Raw genomic sequence first — 21,597 nt, 5'->3', positions numbered from 1 at the left:
CTGATCAGGTATCGCAAAAAAAGCCATCGGAAACAAAAAAGCCTACTTCCAGATATGGTTTACTTAACCACCTTAACGCAAGAAATACTCTCATGCCTACTGTAGTTTCAAGAAGCATTCCGGAGGTGTCTAAGGCACTTTGGAGATGCAGCTCAGACACAAGCAGAAGGCAACAATGGCGACAGGTAAGTGATCTTTGACCATCTGAAAAGCATTTGATAAGTTGTTCTGTGAATCGTCTTGCTCTTAATCACCCTCAAGTGAAAAGAAAACAGGAATTAAGATACAGGTGCTGAAAACCAGGCTTGGAACCGTAAACTGAATATCAGATCAACTAAAAGCATGGAAGTTCTCAAAATAGCACAACTTTACTAACCTTTTATTTATTCATTAAACGTTACTCGTTATCTTTTTCCCAATGGCAAAAAAAAAAAAAAAGGTTTTCTACTAATCATTCCTTCTAAGATATGAATCGAAGTGCAGGAGGGTTCATGGTTTCAGTAACTTGCTTCCTGGCAGAGGTTAATTCATATAAAGTTAAGATTCAGTAACTATAACATCTGAATTTGTTAGAAGAAGTTTGTACTGTATTCCTTTTCACCTCTTTCAGTAAAGGAAAGCATACTTGAATTCTCTTAATTATATTATACAGAATAAAGGTTCTCTTCCTTCATACTTCACTCAGATCATGTTAAAACTTGTCAGGTTCACTGGAAAAACCACATAGCTCCGAACAAACAACTTACAAACTATACATCTGATTAGTCTCAAAGTTTGGGAAAAATATATGGCGCTTTCAAAAACCTATGTCATTTAGGGAGTCTTTCAGATTGAAAAGGTTATTCTTAGTTAGGAAGAACTGAAAGCAGCAGTCCAATTAAAGTTTTTTATGTTAAAAAATGACTTGCCGTTTGTGCATTGTAAGGACTATAGACACCTGCCTTTACCTGTGCTTGGTCTGGAAAATCTGGTAGCGTTACCCACTTTTTTCACATCTTTTTAAAGAAGATTCTGCAATCTTCTTTCAAAAAGGGAAACCAGGAAACTGGGGCAAGCATTCAGCAGATGTCACAGATTCACTCTCAGAAGTACAGGTCCCGGATCCATGAAAGCCTCCAGCATTTCTCCAGCTACGAGCCTGCTCTGGCAGCCACCTTACTCTTTGGGTAGGCAGCCAGCTCTCAGGCAGCAGCCAGACCTTCTCCTCCCTCCCCACTCTACGGGAAGGGAGAGCTGGCAGCACCTGGGGACACCCCCCAGAGCAGAGGACGTGGGTCAGCTCTTGCAGGAGGCAGAGGAGAGCTGGGCAGCAGAGGTGGGAGAGAGCCGGAAGCCACACAGGGACCTCAGAAACAGAAAGCATCTGTTCTGCATTAGGGGGTGTGAGAAAAAAGCACCAAATTTTCATCAGCACTTGCCATGGGTTCCTCCTCCCTCCCCACTGAGGGTTGCCTCTCCCAGCTCAGCCCTGCTGTCTCACCCTCGGCTCCCCTCCCTAGCTGCCAGGGCCCCCCGCCGGGCAGGGAGGGAGCGGGGAGACCAGCTCGCCCAGCATCTGCATCCTGTCATGCACTAGCACGCACCCATGCCGTGTGCTGGAACACCAGAGCTCCCAGGGTGCTGGGCCGTCAGGCCACGTGGATCCCGGGAGCGTGGCTATGCTGAGAAGACAGACACCCAGGCAGACCGGGAACGAGCACCGGGAGGCAGACAATCACAGTCTGGAGTTGTCTGAAACAGAAGTAGCCCTTCAGAGGCTAGATGCTCCTGCTCAACCGTGAAGCCTGCTCTCTCTACTCACTGCATGTAGCAGTAGACCAGCTATACCCAGGAACAAATGAAGGGGGAAGCTCCTTCTCTTTCTATGACAAGTCCATTGCTCACCTTCGCACAACAAAGCACAGAAAGCCTTCCTCTTCGACCAAATGAGCACCCGGAAAAGCCAGTCAAGACATGTGCAGTAAGACTGCAGCATCAAACTCAAAGTGTGCAATATTTATTAAAACTTTGAAACTAAGTGAAAACACTCCTGACATAAACCAAGAGCTACAGATCTACTGTACTGCTGCCAGCTCTCAGCGATCCACAGGAAACCAGGCTGCAAGGGACACCAACCCAAGTGCTGCCAAGAAAGCTCCAGAGGAAGTCAGTGATATTAATTCTTATGTTTCAGTGGTCTTAACCCTTCCAAACATGAAATACTAACACACCATCAATTTAAAAAAAAACATAAAAAACCTGCACCCTCAATTATCAAAAGCATGTTTCCACATCTGACCAACACTGAACCTCACATGAGATACTACAATAACCACAACTTCTTGGTTTTCCTCTGATATGTCACCAACCAACATTTTCCCAAGTGACAACTGATAAGCAGTATAAATCGGGCTTATATTGCCTTCCCTGCACCAGCACCTTCTGCCACTATACAAGGAAGAGCCAAGAACTGGCAAAGCAGCGGGGTCAGAGGAAGAGCTGCAGATCCCTGCAGCCAGCACCCTGAGACCAGCCCAGGGTTTGCAGTCCATCCGTTTCTGAGAACGCCAGAGTGGGAACTCTCCAGGCTACTGATCAAAAATTGGGGCTGTACCGGGCTGAACTTCTCCCAGTCACACCCCAAAATCCCTGTTGTCCTTTTCCTTCCTCTTTGAAATACTGGTATTGCTGCAAGCAGCTAACATGGTCAGTTGTGTCGTAGCACAAAACAACTCAGCTGACAACAGCAGATGAGGATTTTTTTTCCTTTGGCAATGTAAATTAGAATTGCACACAGAAAAAACAACAGAAATTGTTTCAATGCAAACTAAAACACTTAAAAGAGAGACTGGAACTACTAAAAGTTTAAACGGCACTGTCCAAATGCATGTACCAATAATTCCCCTCCCCCCCCCCCCCCCCCCAGCCCCCCAGGTATTTTTTCATGGTAACCCCTGTAGTATTTGAGAGATGTGGCAGATGCACAATAGCCAGAGCTACAATGGGTGAAGCTGTAATGTGATCAGTCACATACTTTCATTCCTATTCTTTTTGACCCAGACAACACCTTGACTGTTTTTAAAGTTTCAAAGTTCCATTACGAGCTTTTTAACAATTTTTTCATTGCATAATACCAATAATCAAACCTACAAGCTAATACTTTCAGCAAAAAGCTCCAACAAATCTAGCCTGACAAAGCGGCTTCACCTCAGAGGCACGGAGCGAGCTGGCGCCTCTCGGGAGGTCCCTGCGGCAGAGCAAGCTGGGCTTGCGGGTGGCTGTGTGGCACCAGGTGGCTGTGTGGCACCGTGCTCCGCAGCAGTGCCCAGCCCGCTCGCCTGTGCAGAGCCCAGCTCCTCTGGAAGGAGCTCAAGACCACCCAAGCACCACATGCTGAAACTTGATAACTAGTTTTTGCTTTTTGCCCAAACTACTGTGTTTCTAAAATTTTCAATTTAAAAGACTATGACTTCAGGATAATAAGGCACACTGGATAAGTAAGAAACTGGGTAAGTCTGGAATTGAAGGGTGATTATTTAACAAAGATTTCCATGCTGCCCATTGTGCCCATGAAAACACAAGCAGAACAGGAACAGAAAGGCTGGGAGAGAAGCTTGTGAAGAGATTAGAAGAGGCAAAAGCCGAAGTTACTCTGGAAAAATACATGTAAATATATATTGCTTCTGGCCTCCCCCTTGGAAGGGAAGGCTAGAAATGTGACCTGGTGAGAGATTTAACACTGTGTCTTCCAAGCACCAAAAGAACTGTTGAAAGAGGACAAAGTTTGCTAAGGACACCAAAGAGGGAGGAGCAGCTGATACCCCAGCAGGTCACGCTGCCATCCAGCAGGACCTGGACAGGCTGGAGAAACGGGCCGACAGGAACCTCATACAGTTCAGCAAGGAGAAGCGCAAAACCCTGCCCTGGGGAGGAAGAGCCCCCTGCACCACGACAGACTGGATGCCAACTGGAAAGCAGCTCCACAGGGAATGATCCGGTAGACAAGCTGAATGTGAGCCAGGAGCATGCCCTTGCAGCAAAGCAGGCCAACAGCCTCGCAGGCTGCATTAGGCAAACCAGTGCCAGCAGACTGAGGGAGGTGATCCTTCCTCCTGGCCCAGCGCTGCCGGTGCCTGTAGTGCTGGGTCCAGATCTGGGCACCCCAGTGCGACAGAGACACAGACATATTGGAGCCCAGCACAGGGCTACAAATATGACTCATGTACCGGAGCATCTGCTGGACCGGAGAGCTGGGACTGTTCAGCCTGGAGAACAGGCAGCTCAGAAGGACATTATCCACGTGTACAACTACCTGAAGGGAGGGTGCAAAGAGGATGGAGGCAGGCTCCCGTCTGTGGTGCCCAGTGACAGGACAGGAGGCAGGAACTGACACACAGCAGGCTCCATCTGAACGTACAGGGGTTTATAAGTGGCGGTGTTCTGGTTTGGGGTTTGTTTTTATTTTTTTTAATTACTGTGAGGCTGTTCAAGCCCTGGAACAGGTTTCCCGGGGAGGTTGTGGAGTCTCCAATCTTAGACATACTCACAACCTCACCAGACATGATCCTAGTCAGCCAGATGCAGCTGATTCTACTCTGAGCAGGGAGCTGCAGCTGATGAGCAACTGCAAAACACAGTGTCAGGAAGGAGCTGAAAAGACTGCAGGCGGAGGCTAACCCGGCAGCAGTGCACAGGCGGTGGTGCCAGGGGAGAGGCCAGGATTGCACTGCTCAGAACTTCAGGACTGCCACCTACACCTAATCCCACTGAGAGCCCTGCACATGGAAGCTGCATCTTGCAAGGCATATTCTTAGTGGTTCAGAGCATAATTCCTAATGGTCTTAATGGGGTTCAAAGAAAGCAACTCTACAGGGTTACAATACAGATTCCACTATCAGTAGGTTTTCTGCAACCAGAAACAACCATCAACAGCATCTTCTACAAAGAAGCAAAGGAAACATTCCAGAATTAATCCTTTCCTCCTGTCTAATTAGAGGCTGCCATATACTGAGAAAACATTAATTATCCAAACTCTGCCAACCATTGCATTGCATTCACTTTTTTTTGATGTTGTTTAAAAAAAAAAAAAAAAGGAAAGAAAAAAGGCAAGCAACTGCAACACACAGCTCCTCCTCCACCAACAGCAGCCATTTACCTGTTGCCCAACGGGACACCGTTTCTGTTGGCAGTTCTCCCCCAACTCTTCATGTAAAAGCAATTGCAGCCTAAAGCAGGCGTCCTTTAGCACTACACTAAATACTGCACTGCTTCAGAAACCGCTGGCCTTTGCTGTAGAAAAGGCCAGCCTGCACACAGCCAACGGCTGCAGCCAGCCTGCAAAGGGCAAAGCACAGGACATGGGACTAGGACACACAACAAATGCGTGACAGTAGTTTCTGCTTTTTGGTCATGAAAAATGCACATGCTTGTCATTAATGCAACAAAGGATGGGAAAGCATTTCTTCATCATCATTTAGGAACTATAATGCATATTCAAAAGGAAAGATAACTCATCTATCTTTAGGTTCTTCAAATAAGTTTAAAAAATAGTCTTACAGTCATGATTAGCAACATTTACTAGATTTTGTAACCTCTGCACAGAATCTCTGATTGAAAGTAAGTAATACTAGTCCATGAACTTTTAATAAGGAACAGTTCTAAAGACAGAGGTGAAGGTGGGGGGAGTGAAACCAAAACCAAAAACATGATAGTTCAGGCAGCATCCCCAAAAGGTCTCATGTCAGAGCTATCCCACACAGGGGAAAATCAGGGTTCATAATCATTCACTTGAAATGAGAAGAAAATTAATGGTTAAGTTTGGACAAAATATTCCAAAAGTGACTTAAGTTTGACTTTGAGAAAATTAGATATGTCTCAATAATTATTTTTTTAAAATGTGGAAATCGTGTTATCCTAAGGGCATATTCCCCCAAATTTGAGAATTTTGCATATTAAACAGTATTATTTAATGCTTACTGCAGCACTCTGCTACACCCAGTTCAGGCTCTCCTGCAACTCTAAAACCACTGAGTTACAGGTGCAAACTCAGGGTGAGATTTCAGGCAATACCTACAGTACAGCATGAGTATCTATGAATAATAAAAATAGCTGGTTACTCAGGTGCAGGGTAAAGCTAGTGCAGGCACTAGAAATATGTATGGTGCTTTTAGCTGTCATATACAAAGGACCAAGAAAGACTAAAGCCCAAATTTCAGTAAGCAACTGCATGCAGGAAGCTCTACAGGTTACAGGAATGGCATACAGATAAATTTTTTTCGGAGATGCCTCTTGGGCAAAATGACCATGGGGAAGGAAGTCTCCAGTAACACCATGTCTCAATGCAGATGTGGAGGGACTGCTTCTCCCTCATGCATACCAACACAGATGTCAGCTCAGTGCTCAGCACAGGCTTCCACAGGTAGGTATGCTCCCCGAGCGCTAGCGTCATCTGTCTGCTATGGAAGACAAATGGATAGGATGGGCAGGGACAGGAGAGCATCCTGGAGACAAAAGCAGCTGCTGCACCAGCTGAAGGCAGAGGGAAACAAGCTGTACCGCACCTTGCCCAGGGCCAGGACACCGTACTGTTCAGAGATGCGTGAGAGAAAAGTCAGGCTGGAATTAAGGGGGAAGTTCAAGGAGGAACCTGAAAACCAAGAAGGGGATTTTGTACTAGACACTGAAACAGATGAGAAGCTTTCTGAGCAGAGGCAGTGGGTTCCTGTTTCTGGATATGACTAAACAGACAAGCACCGTAAGCCACAGCTGAAGACAGTTATACTCTAGTTCTTATTTTCCAGCCTCTCTGCAATGCAGTTGGTTAAGCATGGCAGTGTTACCACATTACAGGGAACTAGCACACACAGCCTGCATGCCCACCACCACACTGCTAGGAACGTGGGCACTTGGAGCTGAGGGCACAAAGCCCCACAGAGGGCTATTTTCACCCTCAGCCACCCCACATTGAAGCAGTTCCCAGTTTGAAGCAGCCAACACGTGCCAGCTAGCTGAGTCAGACACGCAGGGTGGTGGACATCACCATTTGGCTCAGCCAGCCTTTGGCAGGCACGCAGGAGTGGGCACTTGCGGACACTACCACTGCAGCAAAGTGTGGCCGAGGCAGGGCCATCCCAGGAGCTCCCCACGCCAGGCAGGGCCAGTGACACCAGGCTGTGGGGCCATGCCTGGTCAGGGCATCTCCCGGGATGGAGATCCACAGCCTCCATGAGCAATCTGCACCTGTGTTTGACCACCCACACAGTAAAAAGAGCATTTTCTTGTGCTCAGATATAATTTCCAGAGTCTCAGCTTGTGCCCACTGCCTCCTGTCCACTGAGTAGAAAGAGCTGGGCTGGGCTCCCTCCTGCCAGGCAGCCATGCGGACTGCAAAAGCCTTCTCTGGCCCAGGCTGAACCACCTCAGCTCTCCCAGTCCCTCCATAGGTGAAAGATGCTATACTTGGTATATGATTTGAAGGACAATGTCTTACAGATGTTTGCCTCATTGCTTAAACCCCAGCCCTGAAGCCACTGCAATGGCTACAAGCTGTGCAAGATGACCAATGCAGAAAAGAATGAAACAAAACGGTCTCTGTAACTTAGCCGTTACAGTCCAATTTTTCCACATAGAGACAGAAACTGCAAAATGGGGCAGATGCTTTGGTCTACAAGCAGCTGTGGTCCTGCTGTGCACAGCAAGTCTCCAGCTAACACAAACATCACACTGGTTCTTGTCACCATTTGCATCGCAGCAACAGCATCGCATCTCTTGGCCCAGCTGGCACAGAAGCACAGTTCCAAGGACGGGGATGTGACAACTAGAAAAACACAAAAAATAATAAACTGTGCAAACCACAAAAGTAAGAGCCACATACTCACTCACTATAGGTACAAATTCCAACAGGAATATCAAGTTATTCCACTCTGCATTACCATACACTTTTACTAAACGGGAGATGGACAATCTTTAACAGAGGCCTGTGAGGAACAAAAAAGTGGTAGTGTCCTAGTTGCTGAATTGGGCTCTCTTTTAGTTAACATGGAAGAGCACTAATGAAGATAAATAGATGCAAGCAAGGGAAAACAGAACATTAAAGCTTGCTCAGGTGATGCAGTACGGGAGTGGACTGAAATAAAGAAGACAGCAGGGGTGCAGACTCCACTTGTCTGCTTGCAGAAGCTTTATGCACACATACACTTACCCTGCAGCCTACACCGATGCTTTTTTCGCCTAAATCTTTACAATTAATTCAGTGGTTTGGTTCTGATGGGCAACAAAAAAAGAATATAACTTCAGCCAGCCAATTGCTAATTTAATAAACTGCTGCCTCGCATTTCTATTGTTTACATTAACTCTGTCATTTACCAGACTTTACGGTGATGAACGCAGATTGACTGGCAAGAAGCCACACATCAAAAAGTTATGTGCTCAAATTAAATTGTATCACTTAAAACTCCACAGTGCTACGACCTAGAATATTGAGTCTAGTTCACAAAGAGAATTTTCTGATTTTTAAAAAGTTGTAAATAGGACGAAAAAAGAGCAATTAGATTTGAGGATATAGAATTTCTTTGAACAGTGAGGCAACTTAAAGCCTGAGTCATTAGAAAAATCATACAGTCATTCCCTACCCATATGACACTGAAGTCTGCCATTCCACCTATTATTTAATTTCTCATCTGAGGTTATAGCACTCATGCATATATACCAGTCTATCAACATTAGCAGTAAAAGATTACCTCATCTGTGAAACAATAGGTACTTAACTTACACTTAGCGCAGTTGACAGCCTTTAGGGGAATGGCAGAGGGGAAAAAACCACCACCAAGTGCGTAAACTACAAGTAGTAAAAAGTATTCTGGTTTAAAAAGCTACCTGAATAAAGGAGCAGCTTCAAAACCAACCAAGCAGAATATATTTGTATGGAAGAATGAGACAGCTGATTAGAATGAGATTGGTCAGAGAAAAGTATTTGGAGAACTCGACAAGGAGCGGAAAACCAGCCTTGCCCAGCACAGAAATACCATATTCAAACAAAGCCGCTATCAGAGTGCAGAGTCAGTGAACAATTAAAAAATATCTTAAAATACTCTGTAATTACAGAGAAGACAGTCTTCACCTCCCATTCCAAGAGAACACATGGAAAAGGGTGAATTCTCCATGTGTGCTTTCTTCCTGCTCCTAGAGTCTGCAACATAGTTGTCTTGATCAGAAAAAAATAAAGCTTCTGGAGTACTAGGATACACCAGATTTGACTCAAATGAGCCTTGCTCACCTACCCTAGCATGTAAATAATGAAGCCACACCACTCCAACCGCTCAGTCTACCACAGTACCGCTTAGCCTGACAGACTTAGGTAGGAAACTATAGAAACACGTTTGTACCGATGAGTCTAAGCAGCACCACCTCTGCGTATCCCAAAATTTTGTCACACAACCAGCTCTGTGCCTGCAAGAGGCGATGGTGCCTGCACTTCTCTACTGCTCCCCACAAACCTGTTTGAGACTTTAAAGCTTGAAACTACAGCAGCGTAAGGGAAAGTCTTCAGCACATAATTAGGGCAGCTGTCAGTAGGTGTTGTCTCTAACCTCCACCCCTTGCATGCACCAAAGCCTCCCCACAGAGCTCAGCTGTGCCAGCAAGGCAGGATACAAGAACACTGCTAATGCCGTTTAGCTGCCACGGTTTACATTTGTGAAGAGCTTGCTGCTTTCTTTTTCCAACCCATACTTTGTTGGGACGTTTTTGGAACATTTTTTAACACTGAAACCATCAGGAATAAGATGACACAGAGATACCCATTCAGAGTCTCGATCTTAACTGGCCTGCAGGAACAACGAGCAAGTTGCCAGTACGGCTTCCAGCGACCTGGATTTCCTTGGGCCATTAGAGTGCGATCACATTTTCACTGGCCAGGAAGACATATGTGGCAGGGATCCCCCATGGTCAGTACTCTGGGCAGGAATCATCAAGCCCGTAAGGGATTTGCTAAAAGTATGCATTTCAAGCCAGCGCTGCTTAAGAGATGAGGTGCTGCTGCTCCTGTCCCACATGCAGCACCTTCCCACACTGCCTCTGGAAGGGAAACCGAGCCCAACAAGCGAGCAGCCAGGCTGCTTCAGCAAGCATAGATTTTGCATAGACTGAGGAGATAAGCACCTGAGCAAAGTTGCAGGACAAGCACAGGAGCAGGGCTCATACTATTAAACCCTGAGAGTCACAGGTGTGCCCGTCAGAGACCAGGGACTGTAACACTTTCCCCAGAATGGCACAAAACATGCCTGTCCATGCAGAGCCTTTTCTTACAGTGATTTAGCCATTTCTGGTCCAAGTGACTGCAGTCCATCCTCTGCAGTAGTTTTCAGCTATAAAACTATGGGCTGCATCCCAAGACTCAGACTAACAGCCCAGTGGATTCATGGAGCAGTACCTGAGAAACAAGACACTACCTACAAGGAGGAAGGAAACTGCATTTTGATCCACACTGAACAGGGGCTTGAGAGTCTCAAGGACGTTGTGGATGGCCTGTCTCTGCTGATGGCAAAGCACAGAATGCAGACAGGAATGCGAACAGCACAAGCAAGGCAGGGAGAGGCCAGAGGGCAGCTAGGCAGAGATCCCCTGCAGCAAGGGAGCTTTCTCACCAGCGTCAGAAAACATCCACCGGTTTTCTGAGACAGAGAACCTTGGAGTTCAGAACCTTTAAGAGAAAGAACCTTTGGAGAGCACAGGGGCTGTCCGTACGTGAAGAGGCATTCACAGATACTACCTGGTGTTAGATTTGTACGGTCTCTTCGTGACAACATCCACCTAAAAGGATGGATGGAATGGTGGAAAAAGGAAGAAGCCTTCTTTGACAGGATTTAGAGCAAATCCCTTCAGGATCTAGAGTAATGGATAGTGCATGAAAAGTCCATTTAGCACAGACCTGATCCTCAGCTCCATCAGACCCTGCAGTATTTCCCAGCGTTATAGCATAGGAACACAGGAGTCAACAGATGCACTGCCTTGAATCTCAGGCAACACTCCCAATGCTTTACTAACTTCTCTAGATGAGGGATCTGGGAGAGTAAGCGCTTGAAGAGCCTGAGAAAACAAAGCTTTCCAGGGACCACAACCAGGAATTACACAGACTTAAAAGGAACTCCGCAAAGCACGGAAATAAGCATCTCATTTGCCTAAGACGACAGATATGCATCTTTTCATAAAGTCATATATTCTTTTGATCTCAGTGCCTCCTGGGCAAAAAAAAGGATAGCTGCAAATCATAAACAACAGCAAAAAAGCGATAGGTTACTGCTTCTCAGACCAAGAGAAAACACAATATCTACAAGTATCTACAATACCCCTGACAATCTCATTATGGATCCCAGCTGTTATCAGAGCAAAGTATGCCAGATAGGAAGCTAAATCAATACAAAGCTTAAAATACTAGAATTAGAATTTTTGCTAAGGCTTTAAATGTAATTATTTGCTTCACTGCCATCTAGCGACAACTCTGCACAGTTCATAACAGCGATAATCACATAAAACAAGTTTAGATCTCCAAAAGCGCTTCAGTAATTTTATCATCTATTCATTCCCATATGAGAGACAGTCAGGTCCAGTGTAGTTGCTAACATCTGAACTATTTTTCTGGTTTTCCTACTAAAACTTGTTAACAGAAAGTGAAGCATGGAAAAATTAATGCATTTGCATACTGTGTGAGTAAAGCAATAATCTGGAATGCAGTCTTATGAATTAGCAATGTCAACATTCCTTTGAACAATATCAAAACATTATAAAGCCATTATAGCATAAAATGAGATTTGCAGGTTTTTAGTATTTCCTATAGGCTGGCTTCTGAAGCATTTCATTCAAAACCATGAGAAAGGAACAGGAACTTAAAATTTCCATCCTGGTTTGCTGGATAGACTATAAAATTATACACACATATCTCATAACTATGTCTGAAACTTTTTTACTTAAAGAAGTGGGAGATGATAAACTTTTTAAAAAAATGCCACTCTCAGGCATCCATCACTGTCCAAGATCAAAAACAAACAAAGGCGGTCTAAGCAAAAGATGCCAGGAGTAAGGTCAAGGGCCTTTACTACGGAGTAAGAAACCCACTGCTACAGCAGCAGTTCATAGCAAAGGCATGAGGCCATGAAACCAGCATGCTCTGGCAGCAAGGAGGCAAACTTCACCTACTGCAGTAACTGGGATGGCATGTTTGCAAATACTTGAACACTAACCTATTTTTGAAGCTGAGAAGGGTGGTGTAGAAATACCCACCTGGAGACTATTAAATCCAGAACCAATTTACGAATAGAACATTCTTGGCCAGGCTGTTAGAGGCTCACTAGCCACAGCCCAAGTTTTTGGAAAGGTTTAGTCTAAGTTTTTTGACAGAAATCAAAATAAAGAAGACAAGTTTTAAAAAGTTGAAATCCAATGTATTTTTACAGAAGTTAAAGTTGAACTGGAGTTTGCTGGGACAAAACACCCATGCAAGATAACACAGCTAAGGACAGCAAAAAAGCTGGCTGCACACTGGCACCGATCTCTGCAAAGCACCGAGGGGAAAGACAGCGTGTCAGAGCTGATCCCAGCACAACCATTTGTCACGTACCTGATGCAGACCTAAGGAGGAACTGAGGAAGTAAGATCGCAGAAAACATTAAATGAAGTGTTTCAGTGGCGACAAAGAACCCAATCACCATGAAACAAGATTTTCTTAAACCCCATTTGTAAAACAGTGCACAGTATTTGTCTGTGGGATTTAAGGAAGCTTATCTTAACTGGAGCAGATACAGAGAACGGCTGGTATCTTCAGGTCTTGCAGAAATACAAGAAGGGTCTGGGCTTGCTTCACCACAGTAAGCGAAGTCTCAGCAGAGCAAGAAGCACACACAGGGCTAAGTATCAGATATGGAGATGGGTTCTTTAAATGAAAGGAACTGGTACAAGAATATATGAAAGTGTCCACAGAGACAGTTGGGCTGGAAATTAGAATAATGTTGCTAAGTATAGCAATAAGGCTCCAGCACAGTTTTGTTAGTGAAGTGGAGAAAGGGAAATAGTTGTACACAGTAAACCTGATAGGCTTATGAAAACTAATGTGGCAGGACTGCCTGCAATGATGCAGTGGATGCCCAGCTGTCAGTGAAGATGTGGCAATGAAGACCTCAATAGCAGAACAGCTGTGCAGCATCCAGAGACTGGCCATCAGCACACCTCAGCCCTTTCACTGGGAATTCTAGAGGATGCCTATTTCACAAAGCTTTTGCCATGCTGGGGAGAGAAAGGTGGGGTCTTCTGTTTTGCTTTGGATTTAATTCCCATTTATTTTCCCCAGAACATAATGCTGGCACTGCTCATGCCGCATCCTGGATCTACAGCTGCCAGTGGGACTCCTGAAAAGCACTTCAGCTGAAAACCTACAGCAACACAAATGATGGGGTACAATTTGTCTTATGGAAAACTGCCAGGTAAAATACTGTTGGAAATTTCGCGATTGAGATGTGTTTACTGTATTACCGTCAGTTCCTACCAACATTTTAAAGAAGCCAGTCATTTCAGTAAAGGCTGTCTAAATACTGCTGAGTGCTGCCACTGTGGGTGTCAGTCCCGGTTTACCACACCAGCCAAGTTCAGAGTATGAACAATTTGAAATAAAATGTGATACAGTTTTATGAGACAAATCAAGTATTTTCACAAACATTTACACATGAAATCTTAAAATCTCTAGAGACTGATTTTTAAATACAGTTCAGTAAACTAAGATTTAAATGAGTGTTTTAATAAGCCTGAAGAGTCGCTGGATCCAGAGTCCTATCCCTTAGGTAAACAGATTGCCTTGGCTCATGAGTTGCATTCTGTCAAGACAGACAACAGCTGACACCCTGTAATTGTGATTAATAGTTCATCCCCGATGTGCTGGCACACGGCTGCACCCACCCACACCCCATGCAGTACGATGGTCACTGCAGACCCCATCCTGCAGCAGGGAGCGCCCAGCTCCACCTGGATGGCAGGTGGGTTATGGGATCTCAAATCCTTCTCACATTTCGCTAACTGGATTCACTGGCTCTCTCTACAGAGAATTCCCTCCGTGTTTCTTCAAATATTGCAAAGAAATGTTTATGTGCACAAATCGCCCCTGCCGCATGGCAGCCAGCGCCAACCAGAGCCCCCCGAAAATGGCACACCCGCTGTGCCCATGGAGCACATCCCCGTGCTGCAGTGGAGCGGGTGGCTGCCATGGCACAGCCACAGCAGCCCGTGGCAGGGACCAGCCCCGCACACAGCACAGCACCCAGCCTGGGCCTCACCTGAGCTGCCAAGCAGCATTCACCCATCGAGCTGGGTTTTCTGGTCTCCTCAGGGCAGCAGGAAGGCCAGGCAGGGAGCTTGTGGGCAGCACAGGAACCTTGGGAATATATACACACTCACACCCTGCATTTTTTTTTGCTGTCAAACTATGTGCCAAAGCACCCTTGTATTTCAGCAGGAAGCACAGATGCTGTGCTCAGAGGCTAGCAAGCCATTTGTTTGACACGTGCATTACTTCAGAGCACTGTTTTAAAACCTAGGTTTTCCAGGCTGGTTAATCTGAGCAGCCTCCAGAATTGCCCAGAGATGGGACATTTTCTAGAGGGTGGCTCTAGAATGGCCCCGTTTGTAGAACACTAGAAACATACTTTAAACTTCTTTTCCCTCATTCACACAGATGATCGTCTGAGCCAAGACAACAGTACCTCATCCAACTCCACAGCAGGCTTACTTGGGAACTCCACACACAACGAATTCACCACCATCGTCTTGCCTGTGCTTTACCTCATCATCTTCCTGGCAAGCATCTTGCTGAATGGCCTAGCAGTGTGGATTTTTTTCCACATAAGAAATAAAACAAGTTTTATATTTTACCTCAAAAACATTGTGGTTGCAGATCTTCTAATGACACTGACGTTCCCATTCAAGATAATCCAGGACTCACAGCTGGGACCATGGCACTTCAACTCCTTCCTGTGCCGATACACCACAGTTCTGTTTTACACAAACATGTACACCACAATTGTGTTCCTCGGACTCATCAGCATTGACCGCTACCTGAAAGTAGTGAAGCCTTTTGGAGACTCCAGGATGTATAGCATCACTTTCACCAAGATCTTATCTGCCTGCGTTTGGGTTGTAATGGCTTTCCTAGCTTTACCAAACCTGATTCTTACAAATGGCTACCCAACAAAGAAGAACATAGATGACTGCATAAAGCTGAAATCTCCACTGGGAGTCAAGTGGCACACAGCTGTCATTTACATCAACACCTGCATGTTTGTAGTGGTGCTGATAGTACTGATAGGATGCTACATTGCGATATCCAGGTACATTTATAAATCGAGCAAACAATTCATTAGCTCATCAAGCAGAAAGAGAAAGCATAATCAAAGTATAAGGGTTGTCGTGGCTGTATTTTTCACTTGCTTTCTGCCATATCATTTGTGCAGAATACCCTTTACTTTCAGCCATCTAGATAAAATTTTAGATGACTCTGCACATAAAATCTTGTATTATTGTAAGGAAATGACACTGTTCCTGTCCGCATGCAATGTCTGTCTGGATCCAATAATTTACTTTTTCATGTGTAGATCATTCTCACGAAGGCTGTTTAGAAAATCAAATATGAGAACCAGAAGTGAGAGTATCAGATCACTTCAGAGTGTTAGAAGATCAGAAGTGCGCATATACCATGAATACACTGATGTCTGAAGCCACACCCACAGACTTTTGATAATTTGCAAGGGTGTATGTATATCATGTAAATAAAAGGTATCTTTGAGTATCTGACCATGGAAGTTCATTAAGGAACGTGCAGACATACACAGATTTTCCATTGCAGCTTACTAACATCCATCTCAAAATTCAAAAGCTTAAATCCACACAGAGATCACGTTCACTTCAGAGGGGGTTTGGGGGTTGTTTTGGGTGGGTGGGTGGGGGTTTTTTAAAGGCCAGCACAAGCTAAGGATGCCTCAGCTCAGAAACCAGGAGCTCCAGGAGGCCCCAGCCAAGATGGACAAGCTCTGGCCTTGGAGTGGGATCCAACATCCTCGGGGTTCAGTGGATGGCTGCAGAAGGGCTTGTAGCAGGTGAAGGCGAAGAGGCGGCCCATGCTCCTGTGGAGACCCCTGTGTGCCCATTGGCAGGGCAGCCATGGGGCTCGGTCTGCCAAAAGTGTTTTGCTGCTGGCCGACCACCTCTCAGCTTTCCCTCTCGGGCGTTCATGGCACTGGCAGCACCATCTCGTCCACAGATCAAACCTAGCAAAGTGCTTCTCACCCCTTTCAAAATACCAAACATAAAAAATTTACACACGACCCTCGTTTAAGTCTCATCTCAAAAAAAAAAAAAAAAAAAAAAGAAAAGAAAAAAGGCCAGAACCCACCAAACAAAGAAAGAGACTGTTAAAACAGCTTTTAATTCCCATTAATCTCATTCTAAGTGAGGGCACAACAAGAAGTGTCCCTTGACAGACTTGCATGTGACAAGACTAAGCAATCAACATCAAACTGAAAATTCCATTTCCCAGCACTTTCTATGCCTGCCTCATACAACACAAATAAGACTTGAAGCATTAGGATTTTTTTTAAATTCAAAATTATTTATAACTTCAGCTGCTTTCAATTCTTGGAAACAATAATAGTGTGCAATAAGCATGTGAAATTCATTTTTGGAGGGCAGCTCAGGCAACACCTTTATGGTATTATTTTACAACATGGTACACACAACCAGAGCAGAGGAAATATTAAAGGAGAGGATCCAAAATCAAGGCAAAAATAAAAAAGGAATAATAAAAGGCCAACACAGCAGCTGCTACAGGACAAAGTGTTGACTAACAGCTACATTATTTAAAAGAAGAAACCAAGCCCTGGAGAGTCCCCACTAGAGCTCTGTTGGCTGGGAGACCTCAAGTCGTTTCAGTGTGATTCTGGCAGGTACTCCAGACTTGTTAACAACAAGGGCACCGCTTGTCGCAACTGCTGTGCACACATTCCCGAGCTGGTTCTGCACCAGCTCGTCATGGCAGAGCGGGGCAGGCAGCCAAGCTGGCTGGGGCACCCACACGAACATGGTGGTGAGAGCCACAACAGGGTCCAAGGCTGCTCCAGCAGCTCCTCTACCCCAGGACATGGTGCAGGGACCTCTCAGGGCAAGGCAGAGGCAAAAAGACAAGTTCCTTCTCCTTTCATAGCTGCACTCTTCAAAGGAGGCCATCTCCCACCAAAGGGCACGGGCCACGGTTGCCTCCAGTGCTCCCCAGCAAGCTCAGAGCAGCTCAGCCAGGGGCTCCAGCCCAGAAGGCAGGGACAGGGTGAGCACGGGCTCCCCAGGGACGAGCTCCCCAAGGGCTGGGAGCAGGACTTGCAGAGGTGTGGGGAGCCACCCCCAGGAGCATGAATTCAGTCGCTCTTGGCTAACACGACCATGAATTCGCAGCGCTCCAGGAGCAGCCCGGGCAGGAGCGGAGCAGGGACAGCCCCAGGCTCAAACACTGCGCTGCACAGCCCCGACACCTCCTCCCCTTGCCCTGCCACCTCCCCAGGCACCCTCTGCGGCACCGCAGAAATCAGCAGGGAGGGTAAGTTTGGCCACTCAGCCTGTCCACTACAGAGCTGAGGCTACAAGGATGTGTTTGTATTTAATCCTATAAACAGAACAATGTTTATATGAATCATGTTGTCCTGTACTTCACTGGGGATTAAAGCAGAATCGTTTGGAGTAAAAGCTGCTCATACAAAAAATAAAGAGCCAACCTAAAAAATACAAATTGCAAGGAACTGACAGGTGTTTTGAACAATCAATTTTTATATGTATCTTGTGCAACGTAGTGCAATTGAGCAAACAGAAGATGGCAATAGTCCATCAGCAAGCACTTTACTCACATAAGGACTTCCTTTTAACAAAAACATTTTGACAAGAAAATCCTGAAAATGCAGCATTCAAGTAACAAGCAAAATACTGCATTGGAACACTGCATGATGAAGTTTTCTGCTGAAACAAGGGGTTGGCTTTGGGGTTTTTTAACAGTTTAGTTTTAGATTCTGTTTTATACATAATGAAAAAGTTTAAGTGTAAGATCATGTTTGGATAATATATTTGGATTAATGCAAGTATTCTGAAACAACTTACATTGTTCAGGGGAGATCATTTCTGGAAAGGAAGATAGGATATTTTGTATATTTATCCTACTTTAAATAAAAATACTTTAAATGGCTAAAATACCACAGAATAAACCCTGCTTTCCAATCAGCTCTGTAGAAAACTATGTTCACACACAACCTCAAAGACTAGTTCTGGGATAAAGTTTGCCATTTTGAACTCTTAGGGGTCTATGCACATACAAAACCAAATGAAGAGAGCCACTTTTGGAACTGGGTTGCATAGTTTAAATTCTCGTAAATGAACAGCACACTGCATTGGTTTTGTGAAATTGTAATATTTAGGACTGGAGATCAGTTACATAGACAAAGGCATTAATAACCAAAGACTCCCTTATTAGGTCTTATGTGGTTAAAGAAAATAAAGACCAAGTGCATCTGGTCTCCCTTTTACATTGTAAGTAATAGTAAATCAAATCACAGAAAGGTGTATGGCTTGTTAAATTGTGCTCAATAATTAGCACATTAAATTCATATATACACATACACCACTGGTCTCTGCTTTGCACCTATTCCCCTTTTAACACTTTGACAACACTCCCAAGGCTACAGGAACAGGCAGGTACACACAGCTTGTCTTCTCCACTAGAGGATATGGCTACACAACATCTCCCAGTAACAAGCTTATTTACTTATGAGGCTGCAACTTCCCCACTTTGTGCCCTCCTGTCCACGTGCACATTACCCCACAGTAAGGCTAAGGCAGTTGGGTCATGCTACTGCACATTCCCTGATGTGCTCCATGGGCTCAGCACGCAAGACAGATAGGTATCATTGTATTTTTACTTTCTTAAAGTCTTCTCCAGTATTAATTTCTTGAGCTGAATTTTTCTATGTAATATAAAGCTTATCTTGATTTACCCAAAACCACCTTTTGTCTTGCAAGAAGGCATGCAGACCCATTACAACAGGTTTTACATCTGCTTGGAGAGAGATGTTAGACTGCGCAGTCAAAACTGTGAACAACTGCACCCCTTACTAGATGGGACTACAGCTAAGCCTGTTACTAGTGGACAGGCTATTTGCAGAGTAACGGTGCTACAGGTAAAGATGGCTCTTCCCACCTTCATTGCCCACTACTGCTCAGAAACCTTTGCCAATTGCACCATTGGAACTGATGCTCATGGCCTGCTAGACTTAAGGCTGCTCAACCACAGACAGGCTATGCGCTTCCACCAGTCTCCCCGATACCTGGTTTCACCCAGGATCTTCCATTCTCAGCATGCTCTAGCTCCTCCTCACCGTAAACAACAGACAGTTGAGTCTGTCTCCCACACACTTCACTGAACTAAGTCCTATCAGAAGCAGATCACAGAATAAGCACACACCTAAGATTAAACTGAAATATCCTGACTCCCTAGACAATATTTTCAATATATAGTACAGCAGAGTATTTCTATGTGTAATGTATGTACACACAGACACACTCTATAGGATTCATCATACGTACGCAGAGCAAGAGAGCTTGAACCCCTCTCAGAATTGTAACCTTTTTCCAGGCAGGTGGTGGACTACCTACCCAACTCCAGCAAAGCCCAAAGAGATACTTCAGTGAAAACATGCCTGTTTGTCCGTAACCAGGGACCACAAAGGCCAGGCAAGGAGACTGCAGACCAGGTGTGCAGGATTCTCCCCTTGCACAGCAGGCAAGCCTGCACACCAAATGGTAAGCTCAGTGACTGCTGAAAACATGATCAGATGGCCACCCACATCTCTTCTAGCATGCAGCATACTCCCCTTACAGGATGTGCACAAGCACATACTACACTTTCTCACTACCCACTTCATTTTTTAACTAAAGGCTGCATTTAGATAGGATCTCCTCCTAAGAGGAACAGTACTGCTGTTCCCTAGTATGGATTCTTACTACCAAAAAATCTACTATCCAAAGCAACTGCACCCGGGGTGATGCCCTTCAAAGATCAACCCAAAGATACCCTTTCCAGGGAACCAAAGAGATAAAGCAACCAGTAGTTTTGGGAAGTGTAGGCCCACAAGGGAGCAGTGGGGCATCCATATGAACTCCTGCACCACAAAGAGACGATGCAGCCATGCACTCCCAGCACACAGGCCAGCCAAAATGAGTCTCTGCTCTGAAGCCTGACAGCTTGGATGCATACAACACTTCACTGTAAAATAACCCCCAAAATAAGTTTACTTTATCTTGACAGGATGTATGTGTGATAATCCTTTATCACTGTTTTTTGCACACACTTACATATACAACAGTTCTTTGATGATAGCATTTGTGAAATATTTTCCCAGGGCTAAAAATGAATTATAAAACAATCTCCTACTCCCCAAGTACCAGATAACTATAATTTGTCTGGATTTGACATGGAATTTTAGTCCTTAAAAGTTCTTCTTTAAAGAAAAGAGTACAAGAAAGTTTGTAGGAAAAGTCTCAGGCCTTGATCTATTACTGTCACTTCAGAGAACCACGTGTGGACATAGGCATATGTAAATTTTGGTTGTGCAGTCTGAGACTCCCATTTTTTATAGGACCCTATAAGTGAAACAGGGTTTTCCAGGTGGAGGCATGACAGCAGATCAGACCCAAGAACGCAAGGAGCACACAATTCATGAATATTTGTTTTTGTTTCTCTTTTTCTTCATTTAGGAGGCTTTGCATTAAATTGTAATTGAGTAGCCCAGCCAGAACTCTCCATGCCATGGGGTTATTTTGGAAGAAATGTTATTTGAACATGTACTTAAGAGACAGCTCCAGACTGCTATCTGTGCAGAATTTTTGTCACTACATACATTATGCTCTTTACTTTTGAGGTTTCTTTAGAATAAACTTTACTGTAGCTTTCCATCACTGCAGCTTCCTAGGAATCTTAAAAAAGGAAACTAAAACCCCAAAAGTTCTAAAAAATCTTTAGAACATCTTTGTACCGACGCACACCACAATCTCATGAATCAAGCAATCATAATTGTGTAACTAGCACAACTGTGACTGGGATTATTTAAATGTGTCTCAGCCGTGTTCTCAGCTCTCCCCACTGGACCCTGTGCAGGAAATATTTGCCAGCAGCTTTGCTACAGGAAGACACAAAATCCAGAAGTCCTGCAGTACTTTTGTAGTTAGCATGCCTTTTAGTAGGATTATTCTATAAAAATATTTATCTTGTTCATCCTGCTTTTATCAATTCAAAAAGCTTGGCCACAGATACAAAACAATCTATGTGTTTTCACATTTAGTGGGGTTGGAAGCACTGACTACTTAATTAGAAGGTTTTGATAATGGGGTGCAGACCTGTAAGATTAGTAGCCAGAGATACTGCTTATATAGGGCAATGGTTTGGTGTAAGATCTTTCATTTAGAAAAAACCAAGTCTGAATGTCACCCCTATTCCTGTTCGCAAAGGCTTCAAGAGCTGCCACCCCAACTTGTACTTCTGCCATCAGACACATG

The 21,597-nt window shown here is 44.7% G+C and overlaps 2 protein-coding genes across 21 annotated transcripts in view; one reads left to right on the top strand and one right to left on the bottom strand.

Moving 5' to 3' along the window:
* MED12L (mediator complex subunit 12L) overlaps positions 1–21,597 on the bottom strand; it is a 150,499-nt gene that overhangs the window by 62,712 nt on the left and 66,190 nt on the right. The gene's annotated exons all lie outside the window — the stretch shown is intronic.
* On the top strand, positions 13,940–15,916 carry GPR87 (G protein-coupled receptor 87). Its single transcript, XM_056358315.1, has 2 exons — positions 13,940–13,997; positions 14,693–15,916. Exons 1-2 carry the CDS (start codon positions 13,940–13,942, stop codon positions 15,727–15,729), a joined length of 1,095 nt encoding a protein of 364 aa, XP_056214290.1. The 3' UTR covers positions 15,730–15,916.

This window comes from Falco biarmicus, chromosome 13 (assembly GCF_023638135.1).
Source record: "Falco biarmicus isolate bFalBia1 chromosome 13, bFalBia1.pri, whole genome shotgun sequence".
Lineage (NCBI taxonomy): Eukaryota > Metazoa > Chordata > Aves > Falconiformes > Falconidae > Falco > Falco biarmicus.
The sequence above is the reverse complement of the archived record's forward strand: the minus strand, read 5'-3'. Positions and strand labels throughout refer to the sequence as shown.